The following is a 15,526-nucleotide window of genomic DNA, read 5'->3' on the forward strand; positions in this document are numbered from 1 at the left end:
CCTCTAGAATGACTGGAGTTAGCTTCTTTGAGGGCATTTAGGATTCTGTGCAACACATTTTCATAATTGTATAGAGGCATGCAGTTTCATGGTTATATATTCTTAAAAATAAATCATTTCTCTAGGATCTAGTCCATCAGATTTCTTTTCAAAAGTAACAACATATGTTGACAACTGTGGACTTAACTGAAAAGTCATCTTTAGCGGTTCTCTACATGTGGGTCGCGACCCCTTTGGGGGTTGAACAACCCTTTCACAGGGGTCACCCAATTCACAACAGTAGCAAAATTACAGTTATGAAGTAGCAACAAAAATAATTTTATGGTTGGGGGGGGGTCACCACAGCATGAGGAACTGTATTAAAGGATCACGGCATTAGAAAGGTTGAGAACCATTGCTTTAGATCGTGATAGTTTGTTTATATTTAAACACTGTGTTCCTTTTATAGGAATGGTGTACATGGCTGGGCTTGTTTTTGCTGTCGGTGGCTTTAATGGCTCATTAAGAGTTCGCACAGTAGATTCCTACGACCCTGTGAAGGACCAGTGGACCAGTGTGGCTAACATGCGAGATCGGAGAAGCACTTTGGGAGCTGCAGTATTAAATGGATTGTTATATGCTGTGGGAGGATTTGATGGGAGCACAGGTGATTTCTTTTTCATTTTTCTATACTGTCATTAGATATAATACATTAATGGTTTTATGGAACCAACTGGCAAGATTAAGAAAAAATTGACTATTTTAGCAACTATTATATTTAAGTTTCTAATTGCATCAAGAATTTCTTAATGGTGTTGTGATTATATGCATTTTCTCTCTTAGCCATCTGTATCTCAGCTCACCAGCTCTAAAAAGCTAATAAAAAACCTTGGCCTATTCATCTTATATTTGATAATGTTTACATGCCACCATTTTATTCTTTTCATTTTAGCCCAATTTAACATACCTGAAGTATATTACCATAATAAGAGATGTATATAAAAAAGAACAATCAAACTTTTTTAGAAGCAGAAACCAGGAATTCTTTGCTCTGTTACAGGTCTGTCATCTGTGGAAGCCTATAACATAAAGTCTAATGAGTGGTTCCATGTGGCACCAATGAACACCAGGAGGAGCAGTGTTGGTGTGGGGGTGGTTGGAGGTAGGTGCTCATGCTTCTCGGAGTCGAGGCACGTGTGTCTTCTTAATTTGGGGCAATGGGTTCTCCCAGTAATCTAAACCCGAATGTTTTCAACAAGGAAATGATCATTTGTATAAGAGAAAGTAGTAAATACTGTGAAATGTTTTTAAAATTAGCTTACCTATAGGAAGTTACCTTTATAACTGGTGGTGCAGTGACTAAGTACATGAATAGTAATCAAAAGGAGGGTAGTGATTCAGACCAACCAGTCCTTTATCTGTGTATGTGTATCATAAAACTGCCAGCTAATAGTCTTAATATATTATTGGAAATAGATAACTATATGCCATCTAAAAAAAGGGCTTTTTCCATTTAAAGGATGGATTGCCACAATTGTTTATGTGCTGTTTTGTCTCCAAAAAGAATTTGAGGGCTTTAAGTATCATATTTTGGTGTGCTTTTTTTCCCTCTTCTTTTTGGCTTGCCAAATTTGTGAGTTCTCACTCCATCCCCCACCAAACATACTCATTCCCTGCACCATTTTATTTTTAACAGCTTTATTGAGATAGGAAATCAAATACTACACAATTCACCTATTGAAAGTATAAAAATGATTGGCTTTGAATATAGTTACTGACTTTGTGCATCACCCTACTAAATTTTTAATATTGTCATTATTCCTAAATTTAAACCTGTTTAATTGTCATGCTCCATCCATTTCCACTATCCTTTCCAGAGAGACTAAAAAGCACACTGCCATTTAGTCAATTCCAACTCATAACTGCCTTGTATAGGCTAGGTTTTTAACTCATTTGACCTACTGCTCCATTTTCAGAAAAAGATACATAGATTATTCAGTTTTCCCCTGACAATCAAAAACTTTTGTACTATAGCCCATAATCCAGGATAAAATATAGGTATGTGCCTTTGTACCCCCTTCTGATCATTCTAGCACCCCACCCCCAGGGTCATCACCCACTTTGGCAAACCCTGCTCTCCCTTGGAACAGCTGTTGGGTTTGACAGGTGGGCCTTGTGATAAGCAGCCCAAGGCCTAACCTTCAGCACTACCAGAGCTCCTTTACCAGCTGTAGGCAATTGCTAATAGACTGTCTGCTTTTAAGGGTTTGCTGCTTTTGGACATTTCATGTAAACGCAATCATATATTATGGGACTGGTTTCTTTCACTTCACTTAGGGTCCAAGACCATCCAAGCTGTAGCATGTATTAGTACTTCATTTTTTATTTTTTTATGGAGGAAGAATATACCTTTGTATCCCTGTTTCTCACCAAAAAAAAAATAAATGTTTGTCCTGAATGCTTTTCCACAATGTTACCAAATGTTACCCAAAAATATACTGGATGTATTTTCTATTGCATCAGATTATTGATGAAAATCGCATCATATCTACCCTGAAGATCTTTTTAATATGATTTGATCACTCCACCTGTTACTGGGCTTTTTTTCTTCTTTTCTATTACTGTTTTAAGAGGAAGAAGATATATTAAAATTTTATGGTTTGAAAAATTGGCTGTTTGAGAAGTTGACTTTCTTTGTCATTGCCTGTGTAGGTTTGCTCTACGCTGTAGGGGGTTATGATGGAGCTTCACGTCAGTGTCTTAGCACAGTGGAATGCTACAATGCCACAACAAACGAGTGGACCTATATAACAGAAATGAGTACCAGACGGAGTGGAGCAGGTGAGTTTAAACTCCATTAAACAATTGAAGCAGGAAGGTGATCTAGTTACTTAAAGATTGAGTGATTCATTGACACCTCAATATTATCTGAAAATATGTTGATTTTAATGATAATATTTAATATTTTTAATTGAGCAGGTAATTGTAGGTAGCACTATAGTAAAAGGCTTCTCTGTTTCACTTGTATGTTCACATTATCTGGCATTCTTTTACAGTTTTTTATTTTGGTGCTTACTAGGGAACTTGCTTAATATCTAATCTTCATTGTTATATCTTCTAAATTATGTGCTTTTAATACCATTTTACCTTGTATCATTTTAAAACTTGTTTTCAAAAGGATTGTATGCATTGAATGGCGTATTCTATGTATTCTACCTGTATTCATAACTCAAATGAAGCTAATTGCTGTAATACCTACTCTGACCCATACTGATCCAATAGGGCAAAGTAGAAATACCCCTTAGGACTACAGAAGCTATAATGTTTAAGAAAGCAACTTAGCACATTTTTCTCCCACAGAGCAGCTAGTGAGTTCAAACTAAGGGCCTTTTGGTTAACAGTTTGGCACTTTACTAAACCACCAAGACTCTTCATTGTGTTTGACAAGCACACTTTCTATTGGAATAAATTTTACTGTTATTGTTTTCAGTTATTTTCATTTCTGCTCCTTAAATTATGTGCTATGATATTGACCTTCATTATTGTATTAGGCCAAGTTGACTAAAGAAATAAATCCAGACAGTCATATGTATAGAAAAGAGCTTTATATCAAGAAGTATGTACATAGCAAGAAAGCATCCCAGCCCAACCCATCTCAAGTCCAGAAGTCTGATACTGGTCCATAAGTCTCTCTTCAGACTCACACAGCCACATTCAGTGATCCAACATGAAGAAAGTTCACAGGCCAGTGGGTACAATACTCCAGCAGCTTTCAAAGTCAGTACCATAGTCCCAGCAAGCAGGAAGGTAGAAGGGGGAGAGAAAGCAAGAAGTTCATGGGGTCTTCTTAGAAGAAGGCCACACCCCCAAGGAGAGAGCATCAGGCTGTGACCTGATTTACAGATTGGATCTTACCCCTACACTTTCATACATTTTCAAGTTGACATAAAATTATCCAACTACCACAATTAGGAATGAGTTCTGAAGTAGTGGTTACTGGTCATTTGAGTTAACCTTAACTAAGACCAAGACTAAAGTATCGCTACTAAGGGTTTAGCTCCATGCACAGGTTTATTCCACACTATGTGGAAACATGTCTGCAACCAGAAAATGGCTGCAAACAAGTTGTCTCAGTAGTACTCTCATGTTGGTCTTGTCTCTTTTGTTTTTTGCTCATGTTGTCCGGGTGCTGTCCAGAAGGAACAGAATGAAGCACTTCTCAGTCCTGTGCCACACTCAGTTGTTATGTTTCAGCCCAGTGTTGTAACTACTGGGTCAGTCCATCTCTTTAAGAGGAGAGATTCTTCCTCATATTTGCTGACTATGTTAGTCCAGTGTTAAACTAGAGAAACATTCCTAGACACTCATGTGTCTAGGAAAGAGCTTTTTATACAAGAGCAATTGAATATTGAGAAAACATCCCAGTCCAGACCAAGTCCATAAGTCTGATATTAGCTCATATGTCCAATACCAATGTATAAATTCCTCTTCAGACTCAAGAAACACATGCAATGATGCTGAGTGCAGGAAGATCACAGGCCAGTGGGTGGGAAGTATTGTGGATCCAGTGGCATTGTAAGCCTCTTAAGTGCTGGCAGGGGTCTCCACATGACTTCTGTGGCTCCAGAGGTCTGGTTCCATCAGCCTCTCTCCATGTGTCTTCTCCACGGGTATGTTTCACAGGGAGTGTGCATGTGTCTTCTCTTCAGCAAGCTATTTATCTCCTTAGTGCCTCTAAATGAGGTCATCAAGCTATTACTTGATTGACAGCTAGACTCCACCCCTTCACTTTGAATCCTCAAATTGACACCAGATTATATAACTACCAAAATGATCCTCTACTTTACCAAGTATGATGTCTGTTTTCTAGGGACTGGTCTGATAAAACATGTCCAAAGTACATGAGACAAAGTCCTTTCTTCTGAGGAGCAAAATCAAATTTGTTTGTTCCTCTGGCAATCCATGGTACTTTGAATATTCTCCACCGACACCATAATTCAAATGTGTCGGTCAGTTCCTATGTCATCTTCCTTATTGATTGTCCAACTTTCACATATATATGAAGCAATTGAAAATACCAAGGCTTGAGTCAGGCATACCTTAATCTCAAAGGGACATTTTTGCTCTTCAACATTTTAAATAGATCTTGTACAACAGATTTGCCCAATGCAATATGTCATTTGAGTTTTTGCTGTTTCCAAGGTCAATTATTATAAATCTTATTGGGTGTATGTATGTATGGATGCTTGAAACCAAATTGTATGTCCCAAAAGAATCCAAGTCTAGTATGTTTTACTTTTATTCCCTGTAGAACCACTCAGATCAGTGTTTACATCTGATGGGTAAGGAGCCTGGAGGGTTTTCATGGCTATGACCCTTCTCTCACTCTCTCACTCACTCGCTCTCACTCTCACTCTCTCACTCACTCACTTACTCACTCACTCACTCACTCTATCCAACTTGATCTTGCCCCATTCACACTTATTATTTTTATTCCCTTACCTTAAAGAACATTTAAGAGGAACACTATTTAAGTGTCTTCTCATGAATTCCATAGTTGCTGTTTTGGTGTGGCGTAAATGGAAGACTACAGAATTCTTTGAGCAGGGTTAAAGATATGTAAGCATTTCTTCAGGCGTATAGGCACAGATGGAGGATGCATCAGGAAACAATAGCTTCATATTTTGCTATTTTTGTTTAATGAAGGGTTTTATTATTTCATAACAATACTTTTTTGACTTAGCCTCATTTGTTATCAATCCCTAGTCCCCTTTACCCTATGTTGGTTTGGCTGTTTGTGTTTTATAGGCGTTGGGGTGTTAAACAACTTGCTGTATGCTGTAGGAGGTCATGATGGCCCTTTAGTACGAAAAAGTGTTGAAGTGTATGATCCCACCACTAATGGATGGAGGCAGGTTGCAGATATGAACATGTGTAGAAGAAATGCAGGTATCTACCTAATTTAAGAGTGTGTTTATTTGAAGTTTTACTGTTATTACTATAGGTTACCATTTTTCTTTTAATGATTGTGATTTCTCTTAGACTTTGAGTTTTTTAAAAGTAGAGTGGACACTTATGTAATAATCTTGTATACTAAGCATGTAACATGATGTCTGGGACACACCAGGCTGTTTTGATAAGTTATTTCTAATGGTGACCACTTTTTATTGATGAGTGGGGACTAATTAAGGCCAACACCCTCTATTTGATATTGGGGATTTTTTGTTCTAACCACAGACATTTTTTATTGCCTACTGTGTGTCATATACTGTAGATCAGAGATGGATAAACTCTGATTCCAGTTCTCTGGGATTTAGGTGAGCCAAGATTATAGCAAGTTAAAAATATGATGTGAATCTGGAAGGGAAAAGCCTGAGAAAGGCAGCCCTAATTTAATACAGTTCAACATCTGTAGAAAATAGAAGTAACGACAGGAAAATAATTTTAAGCCAGCAGAGGTCTTTGAGGTTAGGGAGCTGACTACTCAACAAGAAGGTCGATTGGTGGGAAAGGCAAATGGATCCTGTTAATTGCAGCACCACTGGTAAAAGCGAAAAAAAGAAAGTAACTACATCTCTGTAAGCTAAAGATGTTTAAATAGATTGCGATGTTATACATTCAGCCATTTAAATTATATAGGTCTATAATGATTAGCTTGGAGAAATGTCTACAATATCTGGGATTTATATGGGATCAAGGGTAATATAAGAGCATGTGTAAATAAATTTAAAATTTTTAAAGGGCATGTGTAGTAAGAGCCACTTTAGATTTTAAAAAGAAAGCTCTGAGTATATATGATGCATAGGAGAAAGAAGGAAAGAGATTAAAAAAATTTTAATGGAAGCTATTTTGAGTTGTAGTAGATTAGAGGTTACATTTTTGATGCTTTTCTAATTTTGTGAGGGATGAATTATTTTAATATTCTAATTAATAGTATAGTTAACCATCAGTATAAAAATTAAGATTAAATTTTACCTTCTACTCATAATAGCTTTTCTTGCAAGATTTCTACAAAGCTGACTTTGGAAAAGTTACTCAACTTATATAATCTTTTCTTTTCTTTTGGTATAACATGAGAATGAAAATTATTTCTAATCAAGGTTATCATAAAGATTAAATTGTGAATATATTAGACTACTACTAAAAAATGACATAGTAGGAATTCTGTACATGTTAACCATCTTCTCTTCTTTCCCTGTGTTATGTAATGTGTGTTTCTAGATCACCTCTCTAAACATGTGCATGCCTATTCGTATTCTTCCAAATTATTAAAATGGGTTATTTTCCTCTCATTTTTGAAGGCGTTTGTGCAGTTAATGGTCTGTTATATGTGGTTGGAGGGGATGATGGATCCTGTAACTTGGCATCAGTGGAATATTATAACCCAACAACTGATAAATGGACAGTTGTGTCATCTTGTATGAGCACAGGGAGAAGTTATGCAGGTAATACTTACCTTTCATTATAATAGAGACAGCTTCAGAACAATTTGATTTTTATATTAAGAATAAATTTCTGCTGTAAGAAGAAAGGCTTTTCTGAAAGCTTATTTTATATGCTATTTTTAAAATAATATTAGATGTGTGTACAATATTCTGATATTAAGTACGAGTATCTTTTGCATTCACAATTCCAAATTTTTGTAGTACAAAATGATATGGCCAAATTGAGTAACAGCGACATCTGATAATAGTGGACTGGAAATCACTATAGAGCAAACTTTTGCTTACTCAGAGAGCCAAGAAATGTGACCCTGTGACATCTCAAGGCACAGGCTCCACGAGGTCGGAATAGAGGGAGCTGTGGAATACCCTCTGTCTTAAGTATGGTACTGCTTGAATAATGCCATGACTGGTCCATTTCCTAAGTAAGCGAAACAGTGATATTCTAATAAATTTAAAATCTAGATTGTTTCACAAAATTCGGCATGTATGGTAAGTCTTTAAAATTTTGTGTTGTGTATTGTTATTATATTGATGCAATAGTGGAGGCAAAAAGTGTTTTTCTTAATTAACTGTCATTGTTGTTTATATATCGTTCAAAACACCATGAAGGGCAAGAGGTATATATAGTAAGATCCTGTAATAGTTTAATTTGTTTAACAGCATCATTGAAGTACGATTGACATACAATAAACAGCATATGTTTAAATATGCAACCTGGTTGATATATATAACATATTTTACATATATATGTATATATCTATGAAACAATCACTACAATCAAAGAGTTCTTCTCAGAAAACATCAGGGGCAGTTGTACTCTACCTTATATGGTCGCTATGAGTTGGAAAACAACTTGATGGCAATGAGTTTGAGCTTTATAAACAGATTTCACAGTGCTTTAGTGTAAAATGGTAGTACTACACAGGTCTGAAGGCGGCTCCTGATTGCTTAGTTCCTGACGCTAGAATAAAGGACTCGATATTTTCCTGGAGTTAGAGAATACTGCTTGTGACTGCTACTTTATTTCTTTGCTCAGGAGTTACAGTTATTGATAAGCCATTCTGAACCTGAAGAACATTTTCAGCATATTCAGCCATGCGAAGCAGCCTTCAGCAAGTTTCTGAAGTGCCTGAGAAACTAGCACTTCTCCAGTTACAAGCTGCATTTAAGTCTCAGCAGAGGATGTGATCGTCTGCCTATCTAGGCCTCAGCTACTGAAGATTATTTTTGGTAGAAGTACTGTGTAGGCTTTTTCTGCAATGAGCAGCAGCTGAAACAAAGCTGGACTACAGCGCCCATTCTGTAGTCTTTAGACAACAGTTGCTCTCATAAGATTGCTTCTTATTAACATTGAGTGACAATGGATTCTGTTAGGAAAGTGGAAGAACTAATGTGTGTTCTTGTGAAATTAAATTTTGTCTTTATTTCTTCTCCTGAAATTATGTATGCCCCGGAACTGAAAATCTTGGAACAGGTATTACATTCTATGTTGAAGGATGAAACTATTTGCTTTTCTATAACACGGTTGATTACATGAGTACCATAAATTGTGTGCATATAAATGTGTGTGTCTATAAGCTATCCTTTAAGTACATTTCAAAAGATGTTTGAAACTTGATTATACTATTTATAATTGGCACAGTACTTTGAATTATGCCAGTACTACATTGTAAAACAGAGTTGTATTTTTTGATATTTAACAATGCTTAACACTTTAAAATGCCACTTTTGAGGAATGAACACGGTTTAACACACTTCAATATGTGTGATGCCAAACTTTTAAAATAAAATATAAATTATGCCTATTATTTTCTTTAGTTTAATCTTGGTTGATCATGTTTGATGTGTGGTTTTTTTTCCCTAAAGTTTCACATTGGCATGAACATTACCGCAGGTTTTTGATGAATATAATGAATATATGAAGCTCAATTGACTTTGCATGGTCCTAAGAAATTTTTCTGTGTGTATAAATTTAGCTGCTATTAACAGAAAAGATCGCTTTCTATGAGTCGCCATGGGTGTTGATCAGATAAAGTTTTTCTGAGATCTTCAATTATTCTCACTTTAAAAATAACCAAGACATGTCTTTCTTGAACGATCTTTGAATAAAAGTTTATATTATTTGCTTCATGGGGTCCTTGAGTTTTATATTTTTTGTTATTAAGGAAGTTACCTGTTTACTTGTTCTGTTCTTTTTGTAAACTTTGTAGTTGTGAACGTCAAAAACCTATAGTTTTGTTACTGGAAGAAAACCTGTAAAATAAGACTGTCAGGCAAGTAATTGAAGTCACTGGATATTTTAAGAGGAAATGACCCCCAAGGGTGATAATGTTAAAAAGTTTTATATTTGTCTGTCCCTAACAGAGAGGTAGAACAGAATTTGACCCAAAAGAAAGGGGGCAGGGGAGGGGGAACACGTTGCTGACAGAAATGTTAAAATGTTTGTTGATACCAGATGAACGGGATTGAGGACATGGAAAGTAGAGGAGTGGGGCGAAGAGCTGATCTATTTCGCTCTGAAGGGAAAGAAAAGAAGGAAGTGATGTGATATTCTGGCTCAGAATTTAACATTTAAACATACTTAATTGAACCTTCCATTGTAAGGGGAAATACAAAGAATTTAATCAAGGGCAAAAAAGAACAAACTTAAACTCACCTTATGAAAACCTGAAATTCTGCATGTTTTGAAATGTTGCCACACCCATTGCTAGGAAACATATATTGTGAACCTGAAGAAGGTGGAAAACCCTTAGCTGTTTGGGCACCAAGGAAACGGAAGGCATTCTCTTTCTTGGTCACTTCCAAAGACCTTAATGTTTCCATGAAAACACTCCATTGAATCTAAGAGTTTTCCTTAAAATACGTGTTCTTAAAATAAAAAATACCTTCAGTGTAACACGTTTTGACTGTTTAGTTTGTCAGTATCTCTTTGTCTCTCTAACAAATAAAATATGTAAAATATCGCTTCGTTACTAAAGTTGGTTGGTTGCCGTACTGACCATTGTGATGGGTTGCATCCTTACCCTCTCTTTACCTCATCACCCCCAGCCTTCACTTTCTCTTTGGGTACTCTTTTTAAAAGGCACGTAGAAACGTTCCCAGCCTGTAAGACAAAAGAAAGAGGGAAGACAAATATCAGAATTCCAGCCTAGGAAGCAGGTTTGGCAGCGTCCATAGTTAGACCCTGTGAGAACAAAACTGCTGCTGCCTGCCATTCTTGGATCTGTGCTTTGTGGCTGAGAGAAATGACAGCCAGGATTAAGGGAGATGCTATCTTTGTGCCAGTCTCTGTTCCTTGGGAACTGTGATATGATTCCTAACATGTTTTCATAGTATGTTAGCATACAGCATTCCTATAAGTCAAAACCAACTCCCCAGCAATGAAAGGGAGAGCATGTAGTTCCAGGTGTTTATAGTCTCAGATGAAAGTGAGTTTTTGAGGCATCCTGTAATATCAGACTTCCTATGAAATCAGTTGAAAACCACCACCCGCTTTGGGGGAGAAAATGGCAGCGCTTTCAAACAGTTAGTCTCAGGGACTCACAGGAATGGTTACTATGAGTCAGGACTAACTCGATGGCAGTGAGTTTTTAAAATTTGAATAATCGGGTGCAAGGTATGGCATAGCATTGTGCTTAGCCTATGTGTATTTCTATTTGATGTGGAGCTAATTGCCTTGAACTGACTTGTGTAAAAGAGTGGGATAGGAGAAAGCCCATGGGCATGGGACGCAATGCTAGGTTTACATCCCCTTAGTTGCTAGTAGTGATTTTATTTTCTCTTCTCAAAAATTAAAGTGTTTTATGTCATCAGTCGGACAGAAAGGATACATTTTGATATTCATGAATTATAGAAGGCTCTCAACAAATCCAAGCTATTGGTATTATTGGTCTTACAAAATTCTATCAAAAACAATTCTATCATGATCCTTGGCAATGTCTCTGAGGCTGTATTGTCCAATTACTCATCTACCTCCTTTGTTCCCAATTTTCAAATTCCAATCACCAGTATTTATCAATGCATCTTGATTGTACTATCTGAGACTGTACTACCCAACACTCATAAAAGTTGACTTGGACTCACAATCATGCTTCTGCCACGTGGATTCTTTCAGCGGAGAGAATCAAGAACTGGGGGAAAGCGTCCCCAAACCTAGCAGATTGAAATCGTCAACTAGAATGGGCTCAAACACTGGATCAGGTTGTGGACAGTGTAGGAACAGTGTTTTGCTCTATTGGATGTTAAGGTTATTGAGTTGAAACCAATTTCACAGCACCTAACAAAAGATTGTATTATCAGAACTTCCCATTTCTTCATTGTATTTGTAGGGCAAATGCTGAGCTGGAATGTCTATGTACTTTATAAGTGAAGTTTTTCACGATATTTTTCAACAATTGGACCCTTTCCATGCACACAAGAACCCTGGTATGCTATAGTTAAATATTCAGCAGCTATCCAAAAGGTCCAGGGTTTGATTCCACTAGCTACTCAGTGGATGATGTGGCCATTGTAAACATTTCTAGCCCCAGAAACCCTAAGGGAAGTTCTGCTCTGCCTTAGAGGATCATCCTGAGTCCTAACTACAATATACTTTCCATAAAGGGGAGTACATATAAATCACTGCCGTAGAATCAATGCTGACTCTTATCAACCCTATAAGACGTGGTAGAACTGTGCCTGTAAGTCTCTGAGAGCAACTCTGGGAGTAGAAAGCTTCATCTGCCTCCCGTAAAGCAGCTGGTAGTTTCCAACTGGTAACCTTGCAGTTATCAGTCCAGCACAACCACTATGCCACCAGGACCCAGTATATACCTACTCTAATTCAGAAAATATTTTTACCATAATAGGATGGTAAATCAAATCATAACCAGCATTTCCTTAGCATATTCCATGTACCCAACACTAAATGACTTTTACATACTGAGGAGAAGAAGGCTGGGGAGCAATATCTGACCTCTAGCTGCAAAGGAGGAAAGAGAATCCAATTCCACATCTGCCATGAGGCACAGTTCAGATATGCCTCCACCCTCCAATTTGATCCTATTTTGACTCCAGTCATCCTGCCTACGGCACTTCTCTGCTAGGTCTGATAATCCATTGCGATGGCCACACAGAACTCACAGAAAATGCTCTCACTTGGGAACCGATCACAAGGGTCTACATATAACCTCCTCCATGGGGGACGGACAACAGAAAAGTGGGTGAAGGGAGATGTCGGACAGGGCAAGAGATGACAAAATAATAATTTCTAAATTATCAAGGGTTCATGAGGTAGGGGGGAGCGGGGAGGGAGGGGAAAAATAAGCAGATGCCAGGGGCCTGAGTGGAGAGCAAATGTTCTGAGAATGATGAGACCAGTGAACAAATGTGCTTTACACAATTGATGTATGTATGGATTGTGATGAGTTGTATGAGCCCCTAATAAAAAGATTAAAGAAAAAATTGCTCTCAGTTATGGGAAATTATTGGGGAAGTTAACACGTTACCTCAAGTCAGGATTAGAAAACCTCGAAAGGTGTCCACAGCAGTGCCTCTTCTAGAGCATGCTAGCAGACCCATTTCTCTTTGGTCATCAGCCTTGAAGCCACTTGGTTCATTGTCCTCTGCCCTGCTCAGGTAAGTGTTACACAGCTGCTCTCATTATTAATACATACCCAGAAAGCACCACACTGCAATCCGGCCTCCTGTCCACTACTATGCTTCCAGGCTCAGTCTGATGCTCTCAGTGTGGCACCTCTGCTCGTGGTCTCAGTGCTGCAGTCTCTGGTGCCTCTGCCACCTCAGAAAGTGATCTACCATGAGCTGCACTGGTGACTCTTCTTTTCAGTGAACATGGAATTCCTCTCTTCCTGTTTTTAGATAGGCAATCGTCATACACAGTGGAATGGCAACACGGACCCCTAGGTTAAGCGTCCTCTGTACCTTACTTGCATTCTCCCACCTAGTTATGGATGGGAGTTACAAAGATTGGATCAAAAAGCCATATCAAGTAATTTTACTTTATCTGATTAATTGTCATTAATTGTCGAACAACCTCTGAGATATAGTTATGAGAGGAAATAAAATATAACGAGAGGAAATAAAATATTACTTAAAAACCACAGAAACGTATTAAACAAAATATTAATAAATGCAGTTATTTCTTCCTGACATGTCTTCCATCTAGGACTATAGACTTCTAATGGCAGTGCTTCCATCTCTCTCCCTTCCTGAATACCGTGTCATGTCATATTTTTATCACATCTAAAAGGCAGTTTTGATATCCTCAAAGGACTCAAACTGTTTTTAAATTTCTTTTAGCTTTGAGAACAAAACGTCGGAAGGGGCTAGAAAGGCAATAGGTTTTCATTGGAAAAGTATGAACTGATATTATGACATAGGTATCAGGTGGCATCTGGCCTTTTCACAATAGGAAGGACAGTCAACTTCAACATCAGTTGAAGTCAAATTCTTGTAAGCAAGAGGCACAACTTGCTTCTACCCTCCCACTTGCGTTACCAATTCTGACACCATTTGTCTCCACCCCACCCACTGTACATTTTATCCTCTATGTTCAAGAATTCACTGCAATTGCCAACCTGAACTCACAATAATCATAATTATGGGACTGCCTAGGGATGTTAACAGGTTACAATTCAGGTTCAGAAATGCTCAAGATACACTTCTTTAATCAGGACAGCCTCTTCTCAGTCGTGCCCACAGGAAGACCTCTCTCTAGTCCTTGGCCTCTGGGCGCCATAGTCCCTTGGTTTCTGCCCTGCTGGAGCAGAGTTACAAAGCTCTGAGATCTGCTGGTAAATGCAAAATTACCACATATTTGCAGAGTTCTACTCATTTGTCAGTTTATCATAACTGTGATGCCTTGTGTGTTGCTATGATGCTCAAAGCTGACGGCATTGGAAACAGCAGCAGGGTCACTCACTCATGCTGAGCAGGTTTCAATCCAGTGTCAAGACTAAGAATGGAATAGGAGGGATTAGCTACTGAAAACTTCATAGATAGCAGCAGAACAGTATCTGGTAATCGTGCATAAGATAAGCCCCTCAGGTTGAAAAGCAAAATATAACTGGGAGAGTGCTGCCACCTCAAAGAAGCCCATTTTAATGTGGATGGAGCAGGATTTGGGGTCCTTCATTTGCTGATGTAACTACTTAAAATGACAACACATGCAAATATCCATTAATAAGAATGCAGCATGTACAAAATAAGGATCTAGGAAAATCAGAAGTAAAAATGAAGTGGATGCACAAAGATTAATATCCTAGGCATTATTGAGCTGAAAAGAACTGGTATTGACTCTTTTGAGTCAGACTCATATGGTTTGCTATATGAGCAATGACATAGGTAAGATAAATGGTACTGTCATCATCAAAAGAAACATTTCAAACTTACAAGGAAGATCAGTGAATGTGACTGACACATTTACACACCAGCCATTAAATCTAATGGTGAAGAAATTGAAGGCTTCTACCTACTTCTTCAGTCAGAAATTGACAAGTAGAGAGTCAAGATGCATTGATAATTATTGGCAATTGGAATGCAAAAGTTGAAAATAAAGAGGAAGGAACAGTAGATGGAAAGCATGGCCTTGGGAATACTAAAGTGGATCTTGCGTGATAAAAATCCGCAAGAATAACAATTTGTTCATTGAGAATACCTTCTTTCAACAACATAAATGGTGACCATATCCATGGACATCACCAGATGGAATACACAGGAATTAAGTGTGCTATTTCTGTAGGAACCGGGAGCCCTGGTAATGTAGTTATTGTGCACTGCAATCCTCATGGTGGGCAGTTAAAAACCCCCGGCAGCACCTCAGGGCAGAGAGTGGGCTTTCTCCTCCTGTGAACAGTTACAGTCTTGGAAATCCATGGTTGCAGTGGGAGGAGGATGACTGCCCACAGCTTTTAAGACCCCAGTCACTGCCCACCAAAGTAGCCTGCAGAGCCAAATTCTGTGTGAAACAATTAGCTTTGACATCTCCTAGACTCGGCAAATAATTTCTTCAAAATAGTTGGTTCGGTCTCAGAAGTTTGCCCCCTCTATGCTCTGAAAGTGCTAGCTAAAATCAAGGTTCTGGAGATTGATGGAATACTCAT

At 38.0% G+C, this 15,526-nt stretch overlaps 1 protein-coding gene across 3 annotated transcripts in view; it reads left to right on the plus strand.

Moving 5' to 3' along the window:
* Positions 1-10,318, plus strand: part of KLHL2 (kelch like family member 2) — a 152,599-nt gene extending 142,281 nt beyond the window's left edge. For 2 of the 3 annotated variants that reach the window (XM_075564232.1, XM_075564233.1), the window contains exons 10-15: positions 449-646; positions 1,040-1,141; positions 2,692-2,820; positions 5,788-5,928; positions 7,281-7,424; positions 8,461-10,317. In XM_075564232.1, the coding sequence (XP_075420347.1) occupies positions 449-646; positions 1,040-1,141; positions 2,692-2,820; positions 5,788-5,928; positions 7,281-7,424; positions 8,461-8,489 (743 nt within the window). In that variant the 3' untranslated portion in view covers positions 8,490-10,317. Of the gene's footprint in view, positions 1-448; positions 647-1,039; positions 1,142-2,691; positions 2,821-5,787; positions 5,929-7,280; positions 7,425-8,460 lie in introns of all 3 variants that reach the window. The other variant, XM_075564234.1, reaches the window with a different exon arrangement.
* Positions 10,319-15,526: the final 5,208 nt, after the last annotated feature.

Source organism: Tenrec ecaudatus, chromosome 12, assembly GCF_050624435.1.
Source record: "Tenrec ecaudatus isolate mTenEca1 chromosome 12, mTenEca1.hap1, whole genome shotgun sequence".
Taxonomy (NCBI): Eukaryota; Metazoa; Chordata; class Mammalia; order Afrosoricida; family Tenrecidae; genus Tenrec; species Tenrec ecaudatus.